Source organism: Mobula birostris, chromosome 2, assembly GCF_030028105.1.
Source record: "Mobula birostris isolate sMobBir1 chromosome 2, sMobBir1.hap1, whole genome shotgun sequence".
In the NCBI taxonomy this organism is placed as follows: domain Eukaryota; kingdom Metazoa; phylum Chordata; class Chondrichthyes; order Myliobatiformes; family Myliobatidae; genus Mobula; species Mobula birostris.
The window spans coordinates 177,717,143-177,740,413 of record NC_092371.1 but is presented as its reverse complement, the minus strand read 5'-3'; the positions used below and the strand labels follow the sequence as shown (position 1 = coordinate 177,740,413).

The following is a 23,271-nucleotide window of genomic DNA, read 5'->3' as shown; positions in this document are numbered from 1 at the left end:
AGTGGACCATGCAAAAAAGATGGCATCATTGTTTGGCAGTGCAAATCTGTGTGAGCAATTATTTTCAAAAATGAACCATCTGAGAACAAGATTGACTGATGCCCATCCGGATAATGCCTTGCTCTTGGCATCAACAAGTCTGACACCCAATATTGAGAAACTTTCAAGCAACAAACAGCAACAGTTTCACATTGATTTATTGACTGTTTGCATTAAAATTTTCTTTTTTATTATACTTAATTTACCACCATTCAATGCATCATGTTCATACGTTTTATGTTTAAAGATTCTTTGTGTCCTATTAATAGATTCAAAAGGTGCCTTGATTGAAATAAATTGCAACTACACTGAGTTCTTTGATTACTAATTGGCATTCTTGGTTAAGCACAAATTATTTTCTAGCATACGTTATTAATTTGAGGCAAACATAACTAGATGTATTTAAGTGGATAATTTCTATATTTCAAGTTTTTTATGGCATTTACCTGGCCCACTGTCCGCTCATTAATACGTGATCCGGCCCACAGAGGCAAAAAGTTTGCCAACCCCTGCCCTTGGACAGCAATAACTTCAGCCAAACATTTCTGGTAACTGTTGATCAGTCCTGTATATTGGCTTGGAGGAATTTTAGGCCATTCTTCATAACAAAACTGTGGGATCTTGGTGGGCTCCCTTGCATGTCCTTCAGGTCCCTCCACAACATTCCTACAGGATTAAGGTTAGGACTTTGACTCAGCCATTCCAAAACATGAATTTTCTTCTTTTTAAACCATTCTGTTGTTGATTTACTCTTGTCTTTCAGATCATTATTTTCTTGCATTATCCAACTTCTATTAAGCTTCAGGTGACGGTCTGCTACCCTCATATTCTTCTGTAAAATGTCCTGATACAATCTTGCTTTCATTGTTCCCTCAATAACTGCAAGCTATTGACAATGACAGCAAAGCAACTCCAAACCATGATGATTCTTCCACCATGCTTCACAGTTGGGTTGAGAGTTTGGTGTTGATGTACAGTGCCCTTTTTCCTCCAAACATAGCAATGTGCATTTCTGCCAAGAAGTTCAGCATTGTCCAAGAAGCATTGTAGAACATTCATGTGGTCTTTTGCAAACTTGAGATGTGCAGCAATGTTTTTTTTTCGAGAGCAGTGGTTACCTCCTTGGTGTCCTTCCATGAACACCATTCTTGTTCAGAGTTTTCCTTATAGTGGACGCATGAACAGAGACTTTTGCAATTTCACAAGATTGCTGCAGGTCTTTTGCTGTTACCCTTTGGGTTTTTTTTTAAGCTCCTTCAGCATTTCACATTGTGCTCTTGGTCTGATCTTTGTAGGATGCCCACTCCAAGGGAGAGTAGCAGCAGAACTGAGTTTCCTCCATTTGTAGACAATTTCTCTGATGAACACTCAGGTCTTTAGAAACACTTCTGTAGCTTTTTCCAGCTTCATGCATCTCTACAGTTCTTTCAAGGTCCTCTGAAAGTTGTTTCGATTGAGGCATGGCGCACATAAACAGATTTATCTTGGGAAGAGCAGGCTGTGTCAGTAATCAGACTTTGTGTGCCTTTTTTTTGTCAGGCAGGGCACCTCCACAACCCACACCTCCAATCTCATCTCATTGAACACCTGACTCCAAAATGCTTTTATCGAAGGCATTACCCCAGACTCTCACATGCCTTTCCCAACAAATACATGCAGTATTGGATCACTTTTCTCAATGAATAAATTAACAAGTATAATGTTTTTATTATCTAATTAATTGTGTTCTCTTTATCTAGTTTTAGGACAGGTCATATTTTAGGTCATATTTATGCAGAAATAGGAAAAATTCTGCAGGGTTCAATCACAATCACAATCACAGTACATAAAATAATGTGAAAATAATATTAACAGATAAATTTTTTTGTGGATGTACAGGTTTACAGGAAGTATATATATATATATATATATATATATATATATGACATATACTTAAATATACAACAGTATAGTGCTATTGCCACTTACTTTGCATCTTTCACGGACCTCTCCCCCTCTCTGACTCAATTTGACATTTCTTGTCATTTGCTACTTTACCCAATCCCCACACCCTGCATTCTACCACTGTACATTCTTTTATTTCCTTAATGATTCGTTACTCATAGGCTGGAGGCCCAGAGGCCTGTCCTAGGGTTGGAAGATTGTCTGTGAGTGGGAGGGAGAAACAGGTTTTATTTTGTTGTTATTGTTTTCAGCTTGCTGCGTTCTGTTTTGTTTTGTTCTGTTGAGCATTTTGGACATGCTTTGTTGGTGTCAGAATGTGCGGCAACATAGGCATGCCGTGCCCAGCACATCCTCAGGGTTGTGTTGGTTGTTAGTGCAAACAACACATTTCACTTTCTGTTGTGATGTACATGTGACAAATAAATATCTGAATGAATCATACAGCAGGCCCAGTAAAATCAAGTACAGTACTTGGGTGAAATTCCTGTAGTTGGGAGCAATATATACATATAGTAGGCAAAAGCATGTTATACCATTTCAACTGTGTTTGTATCATTATAATTTCATCCAGTATTTGGGGATGTCCAGTTGGAGAACAGCCATCAAGCACACCTGGTACATCATAATCTTGTGTCCAACATCATACCACCTGTGCTTGAGTCAGTGTGAAGTACAAACTTCATTAGACAGCCCTTCCCACCATTGACAGCACCTACAGGACATGCTACCTCAGGAAGGCAGCATCCATCATCAAAGACCCCCACCACTGGGTTGGTAGTGTTCTGTTGCTGAGGAAGGAATAGGGTTATCTAATACATAGAACAGTACAGCACAGGAACAGGCCATTCGGCCCACAAGGTTGTGCTGAACCAGCGTAAAAACCAAGTAACAACACCCAAATGCTAATCCTGCCATCTTCCTTACATCCATGGGCCTTTCCCTAATGTCTCTTAAAATTCTGTAATGTATTTGCCTCTACCACCATACTAGGCTGCGCATTCCAGGCATACATGACTCTCTGAAGTGGAAAACCTTACCCCTCACTTGAACCTACCTTTCACCTTCAATGCATGCTCTCTGGTATTAGATATTTCAACCCTGAGAAACAGATATTCCTCGTCTGCTCCATCTGTGCTTCTCATAATCTTATAAACTATCAGATCTCCCCTCGGTCTCCGGCATTCTAGAAAATTTGCAGGCCAGTTCCAAAATATGATGGTTGGTGAAATAAATGTAGGTGTTGCAGAACCTCAGATTCAGATTCAGTTTTAATTATTTATCATCTGTACATTGCCATTTATAGTGAAATGCTTAGTTTGCTCTAACAACCAAGACAACATAAGGATGTGCTGGGTCAGTCCGCAAACGTCGCCACACATTCTGGTGCCACGATGTTCAGCAGAACAACACAAGCAACAACAACAATAGAACAGCAACAAAACAACAGAAAAACATGTCCCTTACCTCCCAACCACCCACCAACCCAAACCTGGTGCCATGACACTCGTGGCTTCTGGACCTCTTGCCAGACAGCAGCAGCGAGAAGAGGGTAGGACCGAGTGGAATTCCAAGGTTGATGTACAAATAGGTACAAACATACTTGAGGATAAGTTTCTCTTAAAAAGAACATGAAAGTGATGTTAATTAATCTAATCTATTGACAGAATTTCCACAATCCCAGATGTCCCAAATGTTTATCAGCCAGGAAAAAACTGTAGGAAATGTAGGAAGTCTCTACTTATTTATGATTCAGTGGGGTGACAAGGGATAAGTACTTCCTTTAACTTCCTCCTCATACGTCACCATCTGGATAAACACTGGTCATTCCCCTTGGTTGAATAGCAGTCAAACTGACCTGTTTGTATTTTGTTGGTAGGTATAAAGATGACATCTACATTGACCAGACAGGAATACCAGCCAAATACAGGATGGATAGTTATCATGGTGTCCACTCCTTGGAGATTAACAGGTGAGTTGGTATAGCAGAATAAAGAAATCCCAGGGAACCCATGGTAACCAATGGTTATTCTTCCAACATTCCTGCAAAAATGGAGTGATGTAGCACAGAAGGTTTTATCCCATTGTGTGTGTCAGTAAAGCTCTTAATGTTACCACTTATTCAGGTTTCATTACCCTTTCTGGCCACACATTCCAGATCTCAAAACTCAGGTCAAGACTTTCCTGGCTTTACCACAGCCTTGTCTCACTTACCTCACATCCGTGTCCTTCATCACCAATCATGGAGTCATAGAGCACAGAAACAAGACTTTCAGCTCAACTTGCCCATACTGACCAAGATGCCCATCTAAGTTAGACTAAATTGCCCAAGTCTGGACAATGTCTCTCTAAACCGTTCCTATTCATGTACGTTTCCAGTGTCTTCTAAATATTGTTATTGTACCTGCCTCAACCACTGCTAGCAAGTCCCACATCCTTAGTGTACAAAACATTCCCCTCTCATCTTGAAGCTGTGCTCAGTAGACCATAAGACAAAGGAGCAGAAGTCGGCCATTCGGCCCATCAAGTCTGCTCCACCATTTTTATCATGAGCTGATCAATTCTCCCATTTAGTCCCACTCCCCCGCCTTCTCACCATAACTTTTGATGCCCTGGCTACTCAGATACCTATCAATCTCTGCCTTAAATACACCCAATGACTTGGCCTCCATTACCACCCATGGCAACAAATTCCATAGATTCACCACCCTCTAGCTAAAAAAATTTCTTTGCATCTCTGTTCTGAATGGGCGCCCTTCAATCCTTAAGTCATGCCCTCTCATACTAGGCTCCCCCATCATGGGAAACAACTTTGCCACATCCACTCTGTCCATGCCTTTCAACATTCGAAATATTTCTATGAGGTCTCCCCTCATTCTTCTAAACTCCGAGGAATACAGTCCAAGAGCGGACAAACGTTCCTCATATGTTAACCCTCTCATTCCCGGAATCATTCTAGTGAATCTTCTCTGTACGCTCTCCAACGTCAGCACATCCTTTCTTAAATAAGGAGACCAAAACTGCCCACAGTGCTCCAAGTGAGGTCTCACCAGCGCCTTATAGAGCCTCAACATCACATCCCTGCTCCTGTACTCTATTCCTCTAGAAATGAATGCCAACATTGCATTCGCCTTCTTCACCACCAACTCAACCTGGAGGTTAACCTTAAGGGTATCCTGCACGAGGACTCCCAAGTCTCGTTGCTTCTCAGAACTTTGAATTCTCTCCCCATTTAAATAATAATCTGCTCGTTTATTTCTTCTGCCAAAGCACATAACCGTACACTTTCCAACATTGTATTTCATTTGCCACTTCTTTGCCCATTCTTCCAATCTATCCAAGTCTCACTGCAGACTCTCTGTTTTCTAAGCACTACTGGCCCCTCCACCTATCTTCGTATCATCAGCAAACTTAGCCACAAAGCCATCTATTCCACAATCCAAATCGTTGATGTACAATGTAAAAAGAAGCGGCCCCAACACGGACTCCTGTGGAACACCACTGGTAACTGGCAGCCAACCAGAATAGGATTCCTTTATTCCCACTCTCTGCTTCCTGCCAATCAGCCAACGCCCTATCCACGTATGTAACTTTCCCGTAATTCCATGGGCTCTTATCTTGTTAAGTAGCCTCATGTGTGGCACCTTGTCAAAGGCCTTCTGAAAATCCAAATATACAACATCCACTGCATCTCCCTTGTCTAGCCTACTTGTAATTTCTTCAAAAATCTCCTCAGTAGTTCTTGATACCCCAATTCTGAGAAAAAGACTGTGCGCATTCACCCTATCTATAACCCTTATGATTTTATACACCTCCATAAGATCTCCCCTCTGTCTTTTGCATTCCAGCAAAAAAAAGTCCTAGCTGGTCCACCCTCTTCCTATAATTCAGTCCCTGGAGCCCTGGCCAAATCCTTGTAAATCTCTTCTGTCTTTCCAGTCTGGTGGCATCTTTCCTGTAACAGACTGACCTGGCATGGATAACGTCACTCACCACAGCTCTGAGCTGATTCCACAACCTCATTCAAGGGTTCTACAACTTGTGTTCTCAGAATTATTTGTTATTTTTTATTTGCATAGCCTGTCTTCTTTTGCATATTGGCTGTTTATTGGTCTTTGTTTATGTATAGTTTTTCATCAATTCTATTGTATTTCTTTATTTACCTATAAATGCCTGCAGGAAAATAAGTCTCAAGATAGTATACAAGACCGTAAGACCATCAGATACTTGAGCAGAATTAGGCTATTTGGCCCATCGAGTCTGCTCTGCCATTTCATCATTGTTGATCCAATTTTCCTCTCAACCCCAATCTCCAATATGGTAACATGTATGTACTTTGATAATAAATTTACTTTGATTTTTACCTAAACTGCACATAGTAAATAATGTGGCCTCACCGGTGTCTGATACAACTGCAATGTAAGCCAATCCTTCTGCCTCACAAAACCCCTTCTCCTTACTTACTTTGCTTGAACAATTCACAACCTTCACCATCCCCCAAACCTTCATCATTCCTCCTTCCTCATGGATAGAGCCTACCTTCTCTGGTCTGCCATCATTATTGAACATAAGACCACAAGACATCGGAGCAGAATTAGGCCAGTGAGTCTGATCTGCCATTGCATTATGGCTGATTTATTATCCCTCTCCACCCATTCTCCAGCCTTCTCCCTGTAATCTTTGACACCCTGACTGCTTTAAATACACTCAGTGACTTGGTCTTAACAGCCGTGTGTGACAATGAATTCCACAGACTCATCACCCTCTGACTTAAGAAATTCCTCCTCACCTCTTCCACTTTGGGAAATTTCTGCACCCTCTCTCAAGTCTTGACGCTCTTTGCTTGATGCCAAGAATTGATCACAATATTCCTGCTGGATTTTACAAAAAAATTATGAAGTTTTTACTTAGTATCCTTGCTTGAGTCTGTCCATGGGTTGGATTGTATAATTGGCCTGTTGATGGTTTTTGTAAAAACCATGAATGTGTCAAATTGATGGGATTGCTGTGATTTCTCACTGAGGAGTGGAATGCACTGAAATGCCTGCTGCATTAGTGCAGCAAGATGGACCATTACTGAACTGAGGGACTGGATGTAATGTGCATCAGGCCCTCAGCACATTACGCAGGATATTGCTGAACCTTCAGTCACGCACACTTTCATTTAATGTAGTCACATAACTTCAATAAAAAGTTAAGTTTAGCAAAGCTTTATAAAATTCACTTTAATTCACGCACAATCGTAGTGTAACAGTGCTATTTAGATACTTACATTTACTATATTTTCATCCGCATTAATTTTCACTTTTTATGATTGAAACAAATTCCAATGGACCCGGAGAGTTGGCGTTCTTCCTAGAGAAGACAGCAAGAACTGGAAAAACAAGAAGGCTTCTGAAATGTGTGACATCTGACTTGTGCTACGTTGTGTGAATTAGTGTTTTAATTTGAATACGCCCAGTATTCTTGAATCCTCTCTACCCGTGATAATCTCCAATTCTTTCATCTTCAATAAACACATTCACATCAATCAGCTCCAATTTCTCCCTGGCTCCTCTCTGCCTCCCTTCAGAGAATGGAATGTCTGCCAAGATGAGGAATGCAGCTTGCTCCCTTTGGATTCTATGGGTGGGGACTGCTTCAGATTCTTGCTGCCTGCATCGAAGTATCCAGAGAATGGATGATTTGATTACCCTGAGCCTTAACTTGGTTCATTTCCGAGACTACAGACACAGGAAAATTGGCAGCAGGGAAATTCATGTGCATATTTTGTGATTTGTCTCCTTGGACAATGATGTAGTTCTCACATTGTTCATTTATGGCAGATTTAAACAGATGATGTCATCTGCTTTCCACATGTATACTGTGCCACACCAGTGACAGCTGGTCTCACTAAAATGCTGAGCTGACTGTGACTGGATCTCCACTCTTCCCCAGAAGATTAAGTTTTCTTGGCTAACACCTTGTTACCAAGGGCATGTTAAGACAGTGATATGAGCTCTTTCTAATTCTGTTACATGGCCCTCAAAGTATCTGGTACATAGCTTTTTATAACAACTTATCTGAAAATAGTGTTACTGCCTCTCATATACCTAATATAATTTTCAAATTAAATTCTTATGGATATTAAGATAAAAGATTTTTGGAAAATAATCAGCCTACTAATGTTGCAATCTGTTATTTTTATAGATAACTTAGAACTTTGTACTGAAGAAGACCTGCTCCATCAGCAAAGACATAAAACCACACCTCATGGAAAAAAGCCCTTTGGCCCACCTGGCCATGCTGACCAAGATGCCCATCTTAGTTAGTCCCATTTGCCTTCATTTGGCCCAGGTCCCCCTGAACCTTGCCTATCCATGTATCTGTCCAAGTGTCTTTTAAATATTGTTATTGTAGCTGCCTTAATGACTTCTTGCACAAACAGGAGAAAATCAGCTGATACTGGAGGAACTCAGCAGGTCAGGCAGCACCTATGGAAAGGAATAAACAGTCGACGTTTCAGGCCGAGACCCTTTATCAGGACTTTTGATGAAGTATCTTGGCCTGAAACATTGACTGTTTATTCCTTTCCATGGATGGTGCCTGATCTGTTTAGTTCCTTCAGCATTTTGTGTTGACTTCTAGCAGCTCATTCCATATAGACACATGCCACTTTGTGAATAAATTGCCCCCAACTTCCCCTTTAAATCTTTCCCCTCACCTTAAACCCATGTCCTCTTTGTGAATGTTGCAGTCCTCAGAAGGTATGGCATGAATATAACATGTATGGCATGGTGGGGAGTCCCAGGCTAAAGGAATATTGGTCTTCTGAAGGTAAAGCAGCATCACGCAACAATTCTCAATGATTATATTTGCTTCCACCATCAGAATCCAAATGGACCATGAACACTACACCAATGTATTCTTGCTCTCTTTTTGCACTACTAATACTATATATACGAGGGGTGATTGATATGTTCGTGGCCTGAGGTAGAAGGAGTCAATTTTAGAAAACCCAGCACATTTATTTTTCACCATAGTCTCCTCCTACATTTACACACGTAGTCCAGCGGTCGTGGAGCACAGGGATCTTGGACCTCCAGAAAGTGTCCACAGATGGGTAATTGATAAGTTTGTAACCTAAGGTGGAAGGAGATGAGTTATACAGCTCTCCTTACATGCAGATTCAGGTCAACTCTTTGATTATGCAGAAAGTTTGAAGTTAATAACCCACCTCCTTCTACCATAGGCCACAAACTTACCTATCACCCCTGATGAGTTATTAATTGATGAGTTATTAACTTCAAACTTTCTGCATAATCACTCAGAGTTGAACTGCATGTGCATGTAAAGAGAGCTGTATAACTCATCTCGTTCTACCTTAGGCGCTACGTTTTTGACTCCTACCGTAGGCCGCCACGAACTTATCAATCACCCCTCGTATTTTTATTGTTACTTATCAGGTCCCACCATCTGCAGGCCTTTGTCACCTCCATCCATCACCTCTGTTATGATTCCCAACCTTCACCCTTCCTAACTCTATGTACCTATTACCCTCCTCATTTTGGTCCACCCATCACCTGCCAACTCTTGCTCCAGCCCTTCTCCTCACCCCTTTACACTCGTTATCTCCCCTCCGTTAAAGCACAGTGAGAATGGTTCCAGGGGCAGTGTTTTGTTCTCTGTGTGAGATATGGGAATTCTGGGAGACCTCCAGTCTCCCGGATAAACACACCTGCACCAGGTGGACCGAGCTGCAGCTCAGCCAAGAATGTGTTAAGGAACTGAGCTGCAGCTCGATGGCGTACATATGATAGGAGCTACAGGGAAGTTGTAGAAGGCAGTTGACTAGGGACTGTCAGGAGAAGGAAGGGAAATGGGCAACCACTGCAGAGTACCCCTGTGGCTGATCCCCTCAGTAAGTATACCACATTGGTTATTGTTGGGGGGACGACCTACCGGGGGAGCCGCAGTGACCAGGTCTCTGGCACCGAGTCAGGGCCTGTGGCTCAGCAGAGAAGAGAGGTGAAGAGGACTGCAGTAGTAACAGGAGATCCCATAGTTAGAGGAACAGTGATGAGATTCTGTGGACGCAATAGAGACACCTGGATAGCATGTTGCCTCCCAGGTGCCAGGGTTAAGGATATCTCGGATCAAGTTCATGGCATTCTAAATGGGAAAGGTGAGCAATCAGAAGCCTTAGTACATATTGGCAACTATGACATTGGTAGGAAAGGTGAGGAGGTCCAGAAGAGAAATTCTAGGAACCTAGGTAGAAAGCTGAAAAGCAGGACCTCCAGTGTAGTAATCTCTGGATTGCTGCCTATACCACATGCCAGTGAAGGTAAGAATAGGATGACTTGCCAGATGAATGCATGGCTGCTGTACTGGTGAAGGGGGCAGAGGCTCAAAATCATTAGGAGCTCTTCTGTGGAAGGTACAACCTGTACGAAAGGGCTGGGTTACACCTGAACCCACGGGGGATCAAGTTCCTTGTGGGCAGGTTTGCTGGAGCTGTTTGGAAGGGTTTAAACTAATTTGGTGAGGGATGGGAACTGGAGTAATAGGGCTGAGGATGCCGTAGTTGGTTTATAAACAGAAACTGTGTGTAGTGAGACTGTTAGGAAAGATAGGCTGATGATAGGGCAAAATTGCAGTCAGTGGGATGAGTTGCAATGTAAAAGGGGGGACAAATTTGAAAAGTGTGATGAATACAAGTCCGAAGGTGTTATACTTGAATATACGCAGTATACGGAATAAGATAGATGAACTTATAGCACAGTTACAGATTTGCATGTATGATGTTGTGGGCATCACTGAATCATAGCTAAAAGAACATTATAGCTGTGATCTTAATATCCAAGGATACACATTGTATCAAAAGGCCAGGCAGGTAGGCAGAATGGATGGAATGCCTCTGTTGGTAAGAAATGAAATCAAATCATCAGAAAGAGGATCGGCAGGTGTGGTATTGTTCTGGATAGAGCTAAGAAACTGCAAAAGACCCTGAAGGGAGTTATCTACAGACTCTGAAAGATGTGATCTACAAATTACAATGGGAGATAGAAAATGATTATCAAAAGGGCAATATTATGACAGTCATGGGGGTGTTTCAATATGCAGGTAGATTGGGAAAATTAGGTTGATTCTGAATCCAAAGAGGGGAAATTTGTAGAATGCCTACACGATGGCTGTTTAGAACAGCTTGTAATGGAGTCAACTAGGGGATCAGTTTTTCTAGATTGGGTGTTGTGCAATGAATCGTAATTGATTGAAAAATTTAAGGTAAAGGAAATGTCGGGGGCCAGTAATCATATTTTGATAGAATTCATCCTGCGATTTGAGAAGGAGAAGCTAAAGTCAGATGTATCAGTATTACAGTGGAGTAAAGGGAATTACAGAGGCATGATAGAAAAGCTGGCCAAAATTGCTTTAAAGGAAACACTAGCAGGGATGATGGCAGAGCAGCAATGGTTGGAGTTTCTGGGAGCAATTCAGAAAGAGCAGCATAGATACATCCCAAGGAAGAAGTAGTATTCTGAAGGCAAGATGATGCAACCATAGCTCACAAGAGAAATCAAAGAGATGGCATATAATAAAGCAAAAAATAGCGGAAAGTGAGAGGATTAGAAAGCTTTTAAAAACCAACAGAATGCAAGAAAAAATTCATAAAGAAGGAAAAGATGAAATATGAAAGTAAGCTTACTTTCATAATAAAGAGGATACCAAAAGTTTCTTCAGATTTATGGAGTATAAAAGAAAGGCAGACCACTAGAAAATGATGCTGGAGAAGTAGTAATGGGGGACAAGGAAATGGCAGATGAACTAAATAAGTATTTTGTATCAGTCTTCACTGTGGAAGACACTAGCAGTTTGTGGAAGTTCAAAAGTGTCAGGGGGCAGAAGTGAGTGCAGTTGCTATTGCTAGGGAAACTGAAAGGTCTGAAGGTAGTTAAGTCTCCTGGATCAGATGGTGTTACAGCCCAGTGTTCTGAAAAAGGTGGCTGAAGAGATTGAGGAGACATTAGTAATGATCTTTCAGGAATCAGTGGAGTGTAGCATAGTTCCAGAGTACTGGAAAATTGCAAATATCACCCCACTCTACAAGAAGCAAGAAAGACAGAAGAAAGGATATTATAGGTCAGTTAGTCTGACCTCAATGGTTGGGAAGATGTTGGAGTTGATTATTAAAGAGGTGGTTTTAGGGTACTTGGAGGCACATGATAAAATAGGCCAAAGTCAGCATGGTTTCCTTAAGGGAAAATCTTGCCTGAGGTATTCTTTAAAGAAACAAGCAGGATAGACAAAGGAGAATCGGTGGCTGTTGTGTACTTGGATTTTCAGAAGGCCTCTGCCAATGTCCCACACATGAGACTGACTAATAATCTGAGAGCCCATGGTATTACAGAAAAGATACCAGCAATGGATAGAGTATTAGCAGATTAGCAGGTGGCAAAGAGTGGGAATAAAGGGAGCCTTTTCTGATTGGCTGCCAGTGACTAGTGGTGGTACATAGGAGTCTGTGCTGGAACTACTTCCTTTTGTTGTATGCCAATGATTTGCATGACAGAATTGAAGGCTTTATGGTCAAGTTTGCAGACGATATGAAGATAGGTGGAGGGGTAGGTAGTGCTGAGCAAGCAGATAGGACTTAGATGGATTAGGAGAATGGGCAAAGAAGTGGTAGATACTTTATACTTTATTGTCGCCAAACAGTTGATACTAGAACGTACGATCATCACAGCGATATTTGATTCTGCGCTTCGCGCTCCCTGGAGTACAAATTGATAGTGAATATTAAAAATATAAATTATAAATCATAAATAGAAAATAGAAAAGGGAAAGTAAGGTAGTGCAAAAAAACCGAGAGGCAGGTCTGGATATTTGGAGAGTACGGCCCAGATCCAGGTCAGGATCCGTTCAGCAGTCTTATCACAGTTGGAAAGAAGCTATTCCCATATCTGGCTGTACGAGTCTTCAAGCTCCTGAGCCTTCTCCCAGAGGGAAGAGGGACGAAATGTGTGTTGGCTGGGTGGGTTGTGTCCTTGATTATCCTGGCAGCACTGCTCCGACAGCATGCGGTGTAAAGTGAGTCCAAGGACGGAAGATTGGTTTGTGTGATGTGCTGCGCTGTGTTCACGATCTTCTGCAGTTTCTTCCGGTCTTGGACAGGACAATTTCCATACCAGGTTGTGATGCACCCTAGAAGAATGCTTTCTACGGTGCATCTATAAAAATCAGTGAGGGTTTTAGGGGACAGGCCAAATTTCCTTAGCTTCCTCAGGAAGTAAAAGCGCTGGTGGGCCTTCTTGGCAGTCGACTCTGCATGGTTGGACCAAGTCAGGTCATTTGTGATATTGACCCTGAGGAACTTAAAGCTTTTGACCTGTTCCACTTACGCACCACCGATGTAAATGGGGTCGTGCAGTCCGCTACTCCTTCTGAAGTCAACAACCAATTCCTTTGTCTTGCTGACGTTGAGGGATAGGTTTTTGTCTTTGCACCATGCCACCAGGTTCTTAATTTCCTCTCTGTACTCAAACTCATCATTACCCGAGATATGACCTACAATTATTGTGTCATCAGCAAATTTATATATTGGCTGCACAATCATAGGTGTACAGTGAGTGCAGCAGGGGGCTGATTACACAGCCTTGTGGAGCACTGGTGCTCAGAGTGATTGTAGAGGAGAGCTTGTCCCCTATTTTTACAGCTTGGGTCCTGTCTGTGAGGAAGTTGAAGACCCAACTGCAGATCTGAGTGCTAAGGCCCAGGTTCCGGAGCTTAGGAATCAGTTTATTTGGAATGATGGTACTAAAGGCAGAGCTGTTTTGAATGCAGTGTTGGACAGTGTGTGGTCATTCTCTTTGGTAGAAGAAATAAGAATGTTGACTATTTTCTAAATGGTGAGAAATTCAAAAATCTAGGAGCAAAGGAACTTGGGAGTCCTTGTGGTGGATTCTCTAAAGATTAACTTGCAGGTTGAGTCAGTGGTGAGAAAGGCAAATGCGATGTTCACATTCATTTCAAGAAGACTAGAATATAAAAGCAAATATGTAATGTTGGGGCTTTATAAGGCACTGGTGAGGGCTCGCTTGGAGTATTGTGAACAGTTTTGGGCCCCTTATCTAAGACAGGAAGTTTTGACATTGAAGAGGGTTCAAAGGAGGTTACTAAAATGAATCATCTATTGAAACGTTTATCATATGAGACACATTTGATAGTTCTGGGCCTGTACTCACTGGAATTCAGAAGAATGAGGGAGTTATTGAAACCTTTTGAATATTGAAAGGCTTGGATAGACTGCATGTGGAGAGGATCCACTTATAGTGGGCGATTCTAGGACCAGAGAGTACAGCATCAGAATAGAAGGACATCCATTTAGAACCAAGATGAGGAGGAATGTCTTTAGCCAGAGGGTGGTGAATCAGTGAAACTCTTTGCCACAGGTGGCTATGGAGGCCAAGTCATCAGGTATATTTAAAGCAAAGGTTATAGATTCTTAATTAGTTAGGGAATGAAGAGGAGTAGGCAGGAGACTGGGGCTGAGAGGGGAAATGCTTCAGCCATAATGAAATGGCAGAGCAGACTCAATGTGCCACATGGCCTAATTCCACTCCTATTTCTTGTGGTCTTGTGGCCCCTCTCTTTCAGTCCTGATGAAGGGTCTCAACCCAAAACATCAACTGTCCATTTCCTTCCGTATATGGTAGTTTCTACTAGTGAAGGAATTAACATGGGGCTCTCTCCCTTTCCTGTACTCCCTGGAACCTCTTCACATAGCAGCTAGAGCAAAGGTGACACCAGCCTTGGTGTGCAGTGGTTAACTCTGGTTTGCTTCACTTTGCAGATGCTCGACCAACGACACAGCGCAGTACACGGCTGTGGCCTTCAACATCCACGGGGAGGCTTCGTGCTCTGCTGCCGTCATTGTCAAACGTGAGTTAGCCCGTTCAGATTAACTTCCAGGACCAGGGTGTGTGTGCTGCTTAAAGTGACCACATGTCTGAATTGTTGTCTTCCTGTAGGATTCCGAGGCGATGAAGAACCTTACCACTCGGTCCTGCTGCCAGTGAAACGTGAGTAGATCCCAGTCAATGTATCTGTCAATGTGGCCTGTGGCAAATTCCACACTGATTGTGGCCATAGTCAGCACCTGGCATGAAGCTCTGGTCAGCTTTGATCTTCCTCTTCCATTTCTAGAAGACTCTAATCTCTCTTGAAAGGCCTAGATAGAGGGGACTTGCAGAGAATGTTTCCTCTTAAAGGGGAGTCTCAAACATGAGGCATAGCCTCAAAATGGAGGGATATCCCTTTAGAACTTCTTTAGCCAGAGGTTTGTAAATCTGTGAAATTCATTGCCACGACAGATGTGGAGGCTAAGTTATTGGGTATATTTAAAGCAGAGGTCGATAGATACTTGAGTATTCAGGGCACCAAAGGTTATGGGGAAATGGAGAAGAATGGGGTTGAGGGGGATAATAAATCAGCCAGGATGGAATAATGGAGCAGACTCAATGAGCCAAATGGCCTAATTCTGCTCCTATGTCTTATGAGCAAGTAGTCTTACGGTCTGCACAGATTCACCACCCTCTGGCTAAAGAAATTCGTCCTCATCTTCGTTCTAAATGGATGTCCCTCTATTCTGAGTGAATGTGTGAAGATATGTAGATAGAGGAATCCCTGTGCTTCAGAGTAGTTGGTGTTTGTTCATCATTGTCACATGTACTGACATACCTTTGAAGGTCTTTTGTTTATGTGCCATCCAGTCAGATTATTCTTCCATCAGTTACAAGACTTTGAGAGAGGAAACTTTGGCTCACACTGACTATCTGTGCATCCTTAATCACCAAGTGAGTGCAGACTGCACCTTATGGGCCACCTGTACTGCACGTTCTCTGTGTCTCTATTCTGCATTCTGCTTCCCTTTTGTGTCAGAATCAGTGCTACACATAAAAATCACCCGAAGGTACAAGGTAAGTAAATAGTCATTTTAATGTCTTGCTCTGTACTGCTGCCACTGAACAACAAATTCCACAACATACCCTCAGTGGCACCTTAATTAGGTTTTCCTGTACTCATGCTTTTTAATGCAAATGGCTAATCAGCCAATTATGTGGCAGCAACTCAATGCATACAATCTTGCAGACTTGGTCAAGATGTTCAGTTGTTGTTCAGACCAGACATAAGAATGAGGAAGAAATGTGATCCACGTGACTTTGACGGTGGAATGGTTGTTGGTGTCATATGGGGTGGTCCGAGTTTCTCAGAAACTGAAGATCACCTGGGATTTCCCTGCACGGTATACAGAGTCCACAGAGAATGATCTGAGAAACAAATAAACACCCAGTCAGCAACAGTTCTGCTAACATGCTGTTTCTCTCTCTCTCAACAGTTCCACTGCTGTCACCCCCTACTTTCACACAGATAGACATCCAGTACAGTGAGAAATTTGGGGTGAGCTTCGGAACTGAAGGGGAGACGATGATCCTGACCTGCCGAATGATCCTGACTCCGAACATCCACCGACTCCAGCCGGAAGCCATTTGGTACAGGGATGGTAAGTGAATGTTCCTGGCATTCCGCCTGCTGTGTGAGAATCGGGAAAAGAGTCTGCTTTAAGCTGGTGGGACAAATGAGAGGTTTTCCTTGCCCAATCCACTCTTGGAGGAGATTCCCACTCTGCTTACAGTTTTCCTTGTTTCCTGATCCTTTAATGACCTCTTTAAGAACACACACAGACCATACAACTGTACAGCACCAGAATAAGGCCTTCTGTCTGTGATGTTGAGCTGAACTAATTAAATTAGTAATCAAGTGACTGACTAACCTAATCCCCTTCAGGATACACAATGCCCATATCCCTCCATTTCCTGCACGTTCATGTGCCTGTCTAAGAGCAGGCAGTATCCATCGTTAAGGACACCCATCACCTAGGACATGCCCTCTTCTCATTGCTACTATCGAGCACGTACTCTCAGTGTTTCAGGGACAGTTCCTACCCCTCCACCATCAGATTTCTGAGTGGACAGATAACTGACCCATGAACACTGCCTCACTATTTATAATCTCTTCTTGCACCACTTATTTAATTTAAAATTTAATATCGTAAAAATAATTTACAATATTTCTTATTGTAAATTATAGCATCTGTATGTATTGCACTGTAGTGCTGTCACAAAGCATCAAATTTCATGACATATGTCAGTGATATTAAACCTGATTCTGAACGCCACACTTTAACCTTAACCCCCTTAATGCTAGGGTCTCTATCGTTAACCTCCCGCATGTTGTGTTTGGCTCCTGATCCCAGCATCTGCAGTCTCTTCTATCTTTGCTTCAGTGAGAACAATCCAGTTGTCACTCCCTGACCCTTTCCCTGTGGCCCTCTGGGATTTTCTCTTCAAATATTTCCATCAAAATCATTATAAAACTCTAGTTTGGCCACATCTGGAATATTGCATACAATTCTGGATGCCCCTTGGTAGGAAGGATGTCAAAGCTTTGGAAAGGGTACAGAAGAGGTTTACCAGGATGTTGCCTGGATTGGAGAGCACATTCTATAACAAGAGGTTGGACTAACTAACTTGACTTGTTTTCTTTGGAGTGGTGGAGGCTGATGGGAGATCTGATAGAGGCTTATAAAATCAGGAGGCATAGATAGAGTAGATAGACAATATCTTTTTCTCAGGGTTGAAATATTTAATACCAGTTGGCATGCATTTAAAGTGAGTTGAGGTAGTTTCAAGGGTGATGGGAGAGGCAAGTTTTTTTTTACACAGAGAGTGGTGTGTGCCTGGAATGTGCTGCCTAGAATGGTGTTAGAGGCAGATACATTAGGGAATTTTAAGAGACATTTAGATAGGCACATAAATGTGAGCAAAATGGATGTATATCGACAGTGTGTAGGCAGAAGGATTAGGTTAGTTGTCTATTTGAATACTAATTTAATTGTCTGGCACAACCTTGTGGGCCGAAGGGCCTGTTCCCATGCTGTACTATTCTATGTTCCATATTCTCCATTCCAAAGATAAGAACCTCACTCTTTGGGTCTGTCCCACAACCCTGGGACTATTGCTGTAAATAATTTCCAAATCACATCCAAAGCCTTGCTGAATCCTGATGCCACTAATGAACACAATTGTCCAGCTGCAGCATGTTAAACACATGGTCTTTTCTTTTGTCCTGAACGACTCTCCTTATAATGGCCAGAAGATTCATCATCTGCATCAACTAATCCGACGAGAATGTACAAGGTATGGTTGGTAAATTTGCAGATGACACTAAAACAGTGAAGAAGATGATCAAAAATTACACAGGGATTTCAGTCAGCTGGGTAAGGGGGTCAAGGAATGGCAAACGGTTTTCGATTTGGAAAGGATGAGGTGTTGCATTTTGAGAAGTTTTATCAGGGTAGGACATTCAAAGTGAGGAGTAGGGCCCCAGAGAGCATTGTGGAACAGGAAAACCTAGAAGTACAGGCGCACGGTTCACTGAAAGTGGTGTCACAGGTAGACAGTGTCATCTACCCTGCCCTTATCAGTGTGGGCATTGAGTACAAGAGTTATGTTGTCATTGTATAAGGCATTGTTGAGGCGATGCTTGGAATACTATGCACAGTTTGGGTCATCCTGTTATAGGAAAAACATTGTCAAGCTAGAGAGGGTGCAAAGAAGAGTTGCAAGAATGTTGTTGGTACTCAAGGATCTGAGTTCTCTGGAGAGGATGGACAGGCTAGAAGTTTATTCCTTGGAACACTGGAGACAGGGGTGACCTTATAGAGATGGATTAAATCATGAGGGGCTGAGCATGGACAGTCTTATTCCCAGGGTTGTGGAATCAAGAACGAGAGGGTACAGGTTTTAAAATGAGAGGAGAAAAATTTAAGGTTACCTGAGGAGTATCTTCTTCACCCAGAGGGTGGTGAGTATATGGAACGGAAGAAGTGGTTCAGGCAGGTACATTAACAACATTTAAAAGACACTTGGACAGGAAGATGGATAGGAAAGGTTTAAAGGGATGTGGGCCCAACACAGGAAAATGAGACTAGATTAGATGGGAATTTTGGACAGTATAGACCATTTGGGCCAAAGGGCCTGTGTTCATACTGTGTGACTCGATGAATCCCCTCGTCTTCCAAACTGAACCACCAACACTGCCCCAACACTGAAACTTTGAACACCGAAGCGTGTGAACCTCTTGCAGGTTTTCCTGAGAAGTGTAGTGCTAAACAACATTTGATTTTTATATCATTCTCATGTGTATCCACAAGCAATATGATTTACTGTCAAAACCTGCAGTTCTCACTTTAGGAAGAAAGCATTCTTCTCAGACAGGGTCACAGCCTGGGGAAGCAAATTCTATCTGGGTAGATCTGTTCAAACTCAAACTGTAGCACAGAAACCCTGGCAGTCAGTGATTTCCAGTTCAGATTCAAGTTTAGGATAATCCAAAGAGCTTTTACAAGTATATTAAGAGCAAAAGGATTGTAAGGGATAAAATTGGTCCTCTTGAAGATCAGAGTGGTCAGCTTTGTGCAGAACCAAAGGAAATGGGGGAGATCTTAAATAGGTTTTTTGCGTCTGTATTTACTAAGGAAGCTGGCATGAAATCTATGGAATTGAGGGAATCAAGTAGTGAGACCATGGCAACTGTACAGATTGAAAAGGAGGAGGTGCTTGCTGTCTTGAGGAAAATTAAAGTGGATAAATCCCTGGGACCTGACAGGGTGTTCCCTCGGACCTTGTAGGAGACTAGTGTTGAAATTGCGGGGGCCCTGGCAGAAATATTTAAAATGTCGCTGTCTACGGGTGAAGTGCCGGAGGATTGGAGAGTGGCTCATGTTGTTCCGTTGTTTAAAAAAGGATCAAAAAGTAATCCGGGAAATTATAGGCCGGTGAGTTTAACGTCAGTAGTAGGTAAGTTATTGGAGGGAGTACTAAGAGACAGAATCTACAAGCATTTGGATAGACAGGGGCTTATTAGGGAGAGTCAACATGGCTTTGTGCTTGGTAGATCAATCTATTGGAGTTTTTCGAGGAGGTTACCAGGAAAGTGGATGAAGGGAAGGCAGTGGATATTGTCTGCATGGACTTCAGTAAGGCCTTTGACAAGGTCCCGCATGGGTGGTTAGTTAGGAAAATTCAGTCGCTAGGTATACATGGAGAGGTGGTAAATTGGATTGGACATTGGCTCGATGGAAGAAGCCAGAGAGTGGTGGTAGAAAATTGCTTCTCTGAGTGGAGGCCTGTGACTAGTGGTGTGCCACAGGGATCAGTGCTGGGTCCATTGTTATTTGTCATCTATATCAATGATCTGGATGATAATGTGGTAAATTGGATCAGCAAGTTTGCTGATGATACAAAGATTGGAGGTGTAGTAGACAGTGAGGAAGGTTTTCAGAGCCTGCAGAGGGACTTGGACCAGCTGGAAAAATGGGCTGAAAAATGGCAGATGGAGTTTAATACTGACAAGTGTGAGGTATTGCACGTTGGAAGGACAAACCAACATAGAACATACAGGGTTAATGGTAAGGCACTGAAGAGTGCAGTGGAACAGAGGGATCTAGGAATACAGATACAAAATTCCCTAAAAGTGTCGTCACAGGTAGATAGGGTCGTAAAGAGAGCTTTTGGTACATTGGCCTTTATTAATCGTAGTATTGAGTATAAGAGCTGGAATGTTATGATGAGGTTGTATAAGGCATTGGTGAGGCCGAATCTGGAGTATTGTGTTCAGTTTTGGTCACCAAATTACAGGACGGATATAAATAAGGTTGAAAGAGTGCAGAGAAGGTTTACAAGGATGTTGCTGGGACTTGAGAAACTCAGTTACAGAGAAAGGTTGAATAGGTTAGGACTTTATTCCCTGGAGCGTAGAAGAATGAGGGGAGATTTGATAGAGGTATATAAAATTATGGTGGGTATAGATAGAGTGAATGCAAGCAGGCTTTTTCCACTGAGGCAAGGGGAGAAAAAAACCAGAGAACATGGGTTAAGGGTGAGGGGGGGAAAAGTTTAAAGGGAACATTAGCGGGGGCTTCTTCACACAGAGAGTGGTGGGAGTATGGAATGAGCTGCCAGACGAGGTGGTAAATGCGGGTTCTTTTTTAACATTTAAGAATAAATTGGACAGATACATGGATGGGAGGTGTATGGAGGGATATGGTCCGTGTGCAGGTCAGTGGGACTAGGCAGAAAATGGTTCGGCACAGCCAAGAAGGGCCAAAGGGCCTGTTTCTGTGCTGTAGCTTCTATGGTTCTATGGTTTAGTTATCACATTGTCAGATCCCAGTAATTTTCAATCCCCGGGTTCTTTTAGGAGTTCAGGAAAGAGTGAGAAACTTTGATTAATTGATTATCTGCAATCGTTTATTGTAAAGTTTAAACAAAGATACAGAGCATTTGAAATGAAGTGAGGAGCAGAGAAGCAAAGCAGAGATTAAAGAGATTCAATAAAAAGATGACATCTTTGATAAATCTATCAGCTTTATAATCAAGATAACAGGAGATTCCTGAGATAACAGAATCCAATCGAAATGTTATATAATTAAAACATTTTTTATATGTATATAATGTGCTAACAGCCAATGAAAAAGGTGTATATAATTGCTATACCACCTTCTTCCAGTAAGCAGGGACCACCACACACTATGAAAAATATGAGATTGTTAAAAATTCAATTGTTAAAAATACAAATTATGTTTTCTTTTTACTGACATGAGTAAAACTATGATTTTAGTCTTACATTAACTAATAAAATTTAAAAAAAAATCAATTCCAACAAACATGTACATTGAAACATGCAGCGCAAGGTGTCATTTGCATTAATAACCAACACAACCTAAGGATGCACCAGGGACAGTCGCCACACATTCCAGCACCAATATAGCATGCCCACAATGTTCAGCAGAACAATACAAGCAGCAAAACAACAACAGCAAAAGAAACCCCCTTTTCAGCCTCCCAGCCACTCACCTCTCACACACACAGTCCTCCAGCCCCAGGATAGGCTGCCTCCAGTCCTTGATACTCACAGAGAGCATCTTTTAAAAGCTCACTTTCATGGCATTTACCCGTGTATGTGTGCCCATGACAATAGACCTGAACTTAACTTTAATAGCCACTACTTCTACCTACACACTGTCCGTGACTATTACTGACATCTACTGACAAGATGCTGAACTGCTGGACACTGGTTTTGAATTTAAGTAGCATTTATTTAACATACAAGTTTCTGTTGACAAATTGTACTCATAGACAAGGTATCTGTTGTTTTGGGTTTATTATAAAAGTTGATAAATATATTTAGGATCGGGTCTTGATGGCAGATGGTTGAAATCCTGACCACTAAGTCTTGAAACTTGGGCATACTAATGTCCAAATAAAGACCACGTTTACTCATGCCAGCTTTGATAAAGAGAGTTAGGAATGTTTTATCTCATTGACTGTATTATAATTGGGTGTTTGTGCAGTGTGCTGAGTGGCACTGAACTATTCTAGAAACGACCTAGTTTCCACTTCCATGGAAGTGAAAGTTCCAGTGGTTTCTCTGATGAGTAATTGACCTACAGTCCTGAGTTTCAGACTTATTTGGTAAGGGTTGGTTTTGATTGACCATGCTGTCTTACATTTCTTCTCCCTTTGATCCTTTGACCTTTGTAGATGTTGAGATAAAGAAGTCGAAGTGGGCCTCGATGCAGTATGCAGAAGGCACTGCCATCCTCACCCTGCCTCACCTGAATAAAGATGATGAGGGCCTGTACACCTTACGCCTGATTACCAGGGGAGGCATTTCCCAGCACAGTGCCTACTTGTTTGTGAGAGGTAAGAAATCCGACCTTGCTTGTGATGAATACATCCCCAGCCCCTTACAGGTAGCTATAGAATAATTGTATATAGAATAGTACAGGCCCTTCAACCCATGATGTTGGGCTGACACTTCAAACCACTCTAAGATCTGTCTATGCCAGGGTAGCAATCACTTAGTGAAATGCTATTACAGCTTCGGATGGTGGAGTTCAGAATTCAATTCCGGTGTCCTCTCTAAGCAAGTTTGTATGCTCCTTCCCGTGTGCATGTGGCTTTCCTCTGGGTGCTCCAGCATCCTCCTACGGTCCAAAAATCACACCCGTTAGGTTAATTGGTCATTGTAAATTGTCCTGTTCTTAGGGGGTTAAATCCGGTGGGTTACTGGGCGACGAGGCTTGTTGGGCCAGAATGGACTGTTCTGCGTTGTATCTCTAAATAAAATAAAATAAATAACCTTACCCTCCAATATAGCCCTCCAGTTTTCTGTCATCCCCGTCCC

At 42.2% G+C, this 23,271-nt stretch overlaps 1 protein-coding gene across 4 annotated transcripts in view; it reads left to right on the top strand.

Moving 5' to 3' along the window:
- myom2b (myomesin 2b) overlaps nucleotides 1–23,271 on the top strand; it is a 147,300-nt gene that overhangs the window by 38,485 nt on the left and 85,544 nt on the right. For all 4 annotated transcript variants that reach the window (XM_072251126.1, XM_072251129.1, XM_072251128.1 and 1 more), the window contains exons 6-10: nucleotides 3,860–3,952; nucleotides 14,813–14,901; nucleotides 14,991–15,041; nucleotides 16,358–16,522; nucleotides 22,626–22,787. In XM_072251126.1, coding sequence (XP_072107227.1) covers nucleotides 3,860–3,952; nucleotides 14,813–14,901; nucleotides 14,991–15,041; nucleotides 16,358–16,522; nucleotides 22,626–22,787 — 560 coding nt within the window. The remainder of the gene's footprint in view (nucleotides 1–3,859; nucleotides 3,953–14,812; nucleotides 14,902–14,990; nucleotides 15,042–16,357; nucleotides 16,523–22,625; nucleotides 22,788–23,271) is intronic.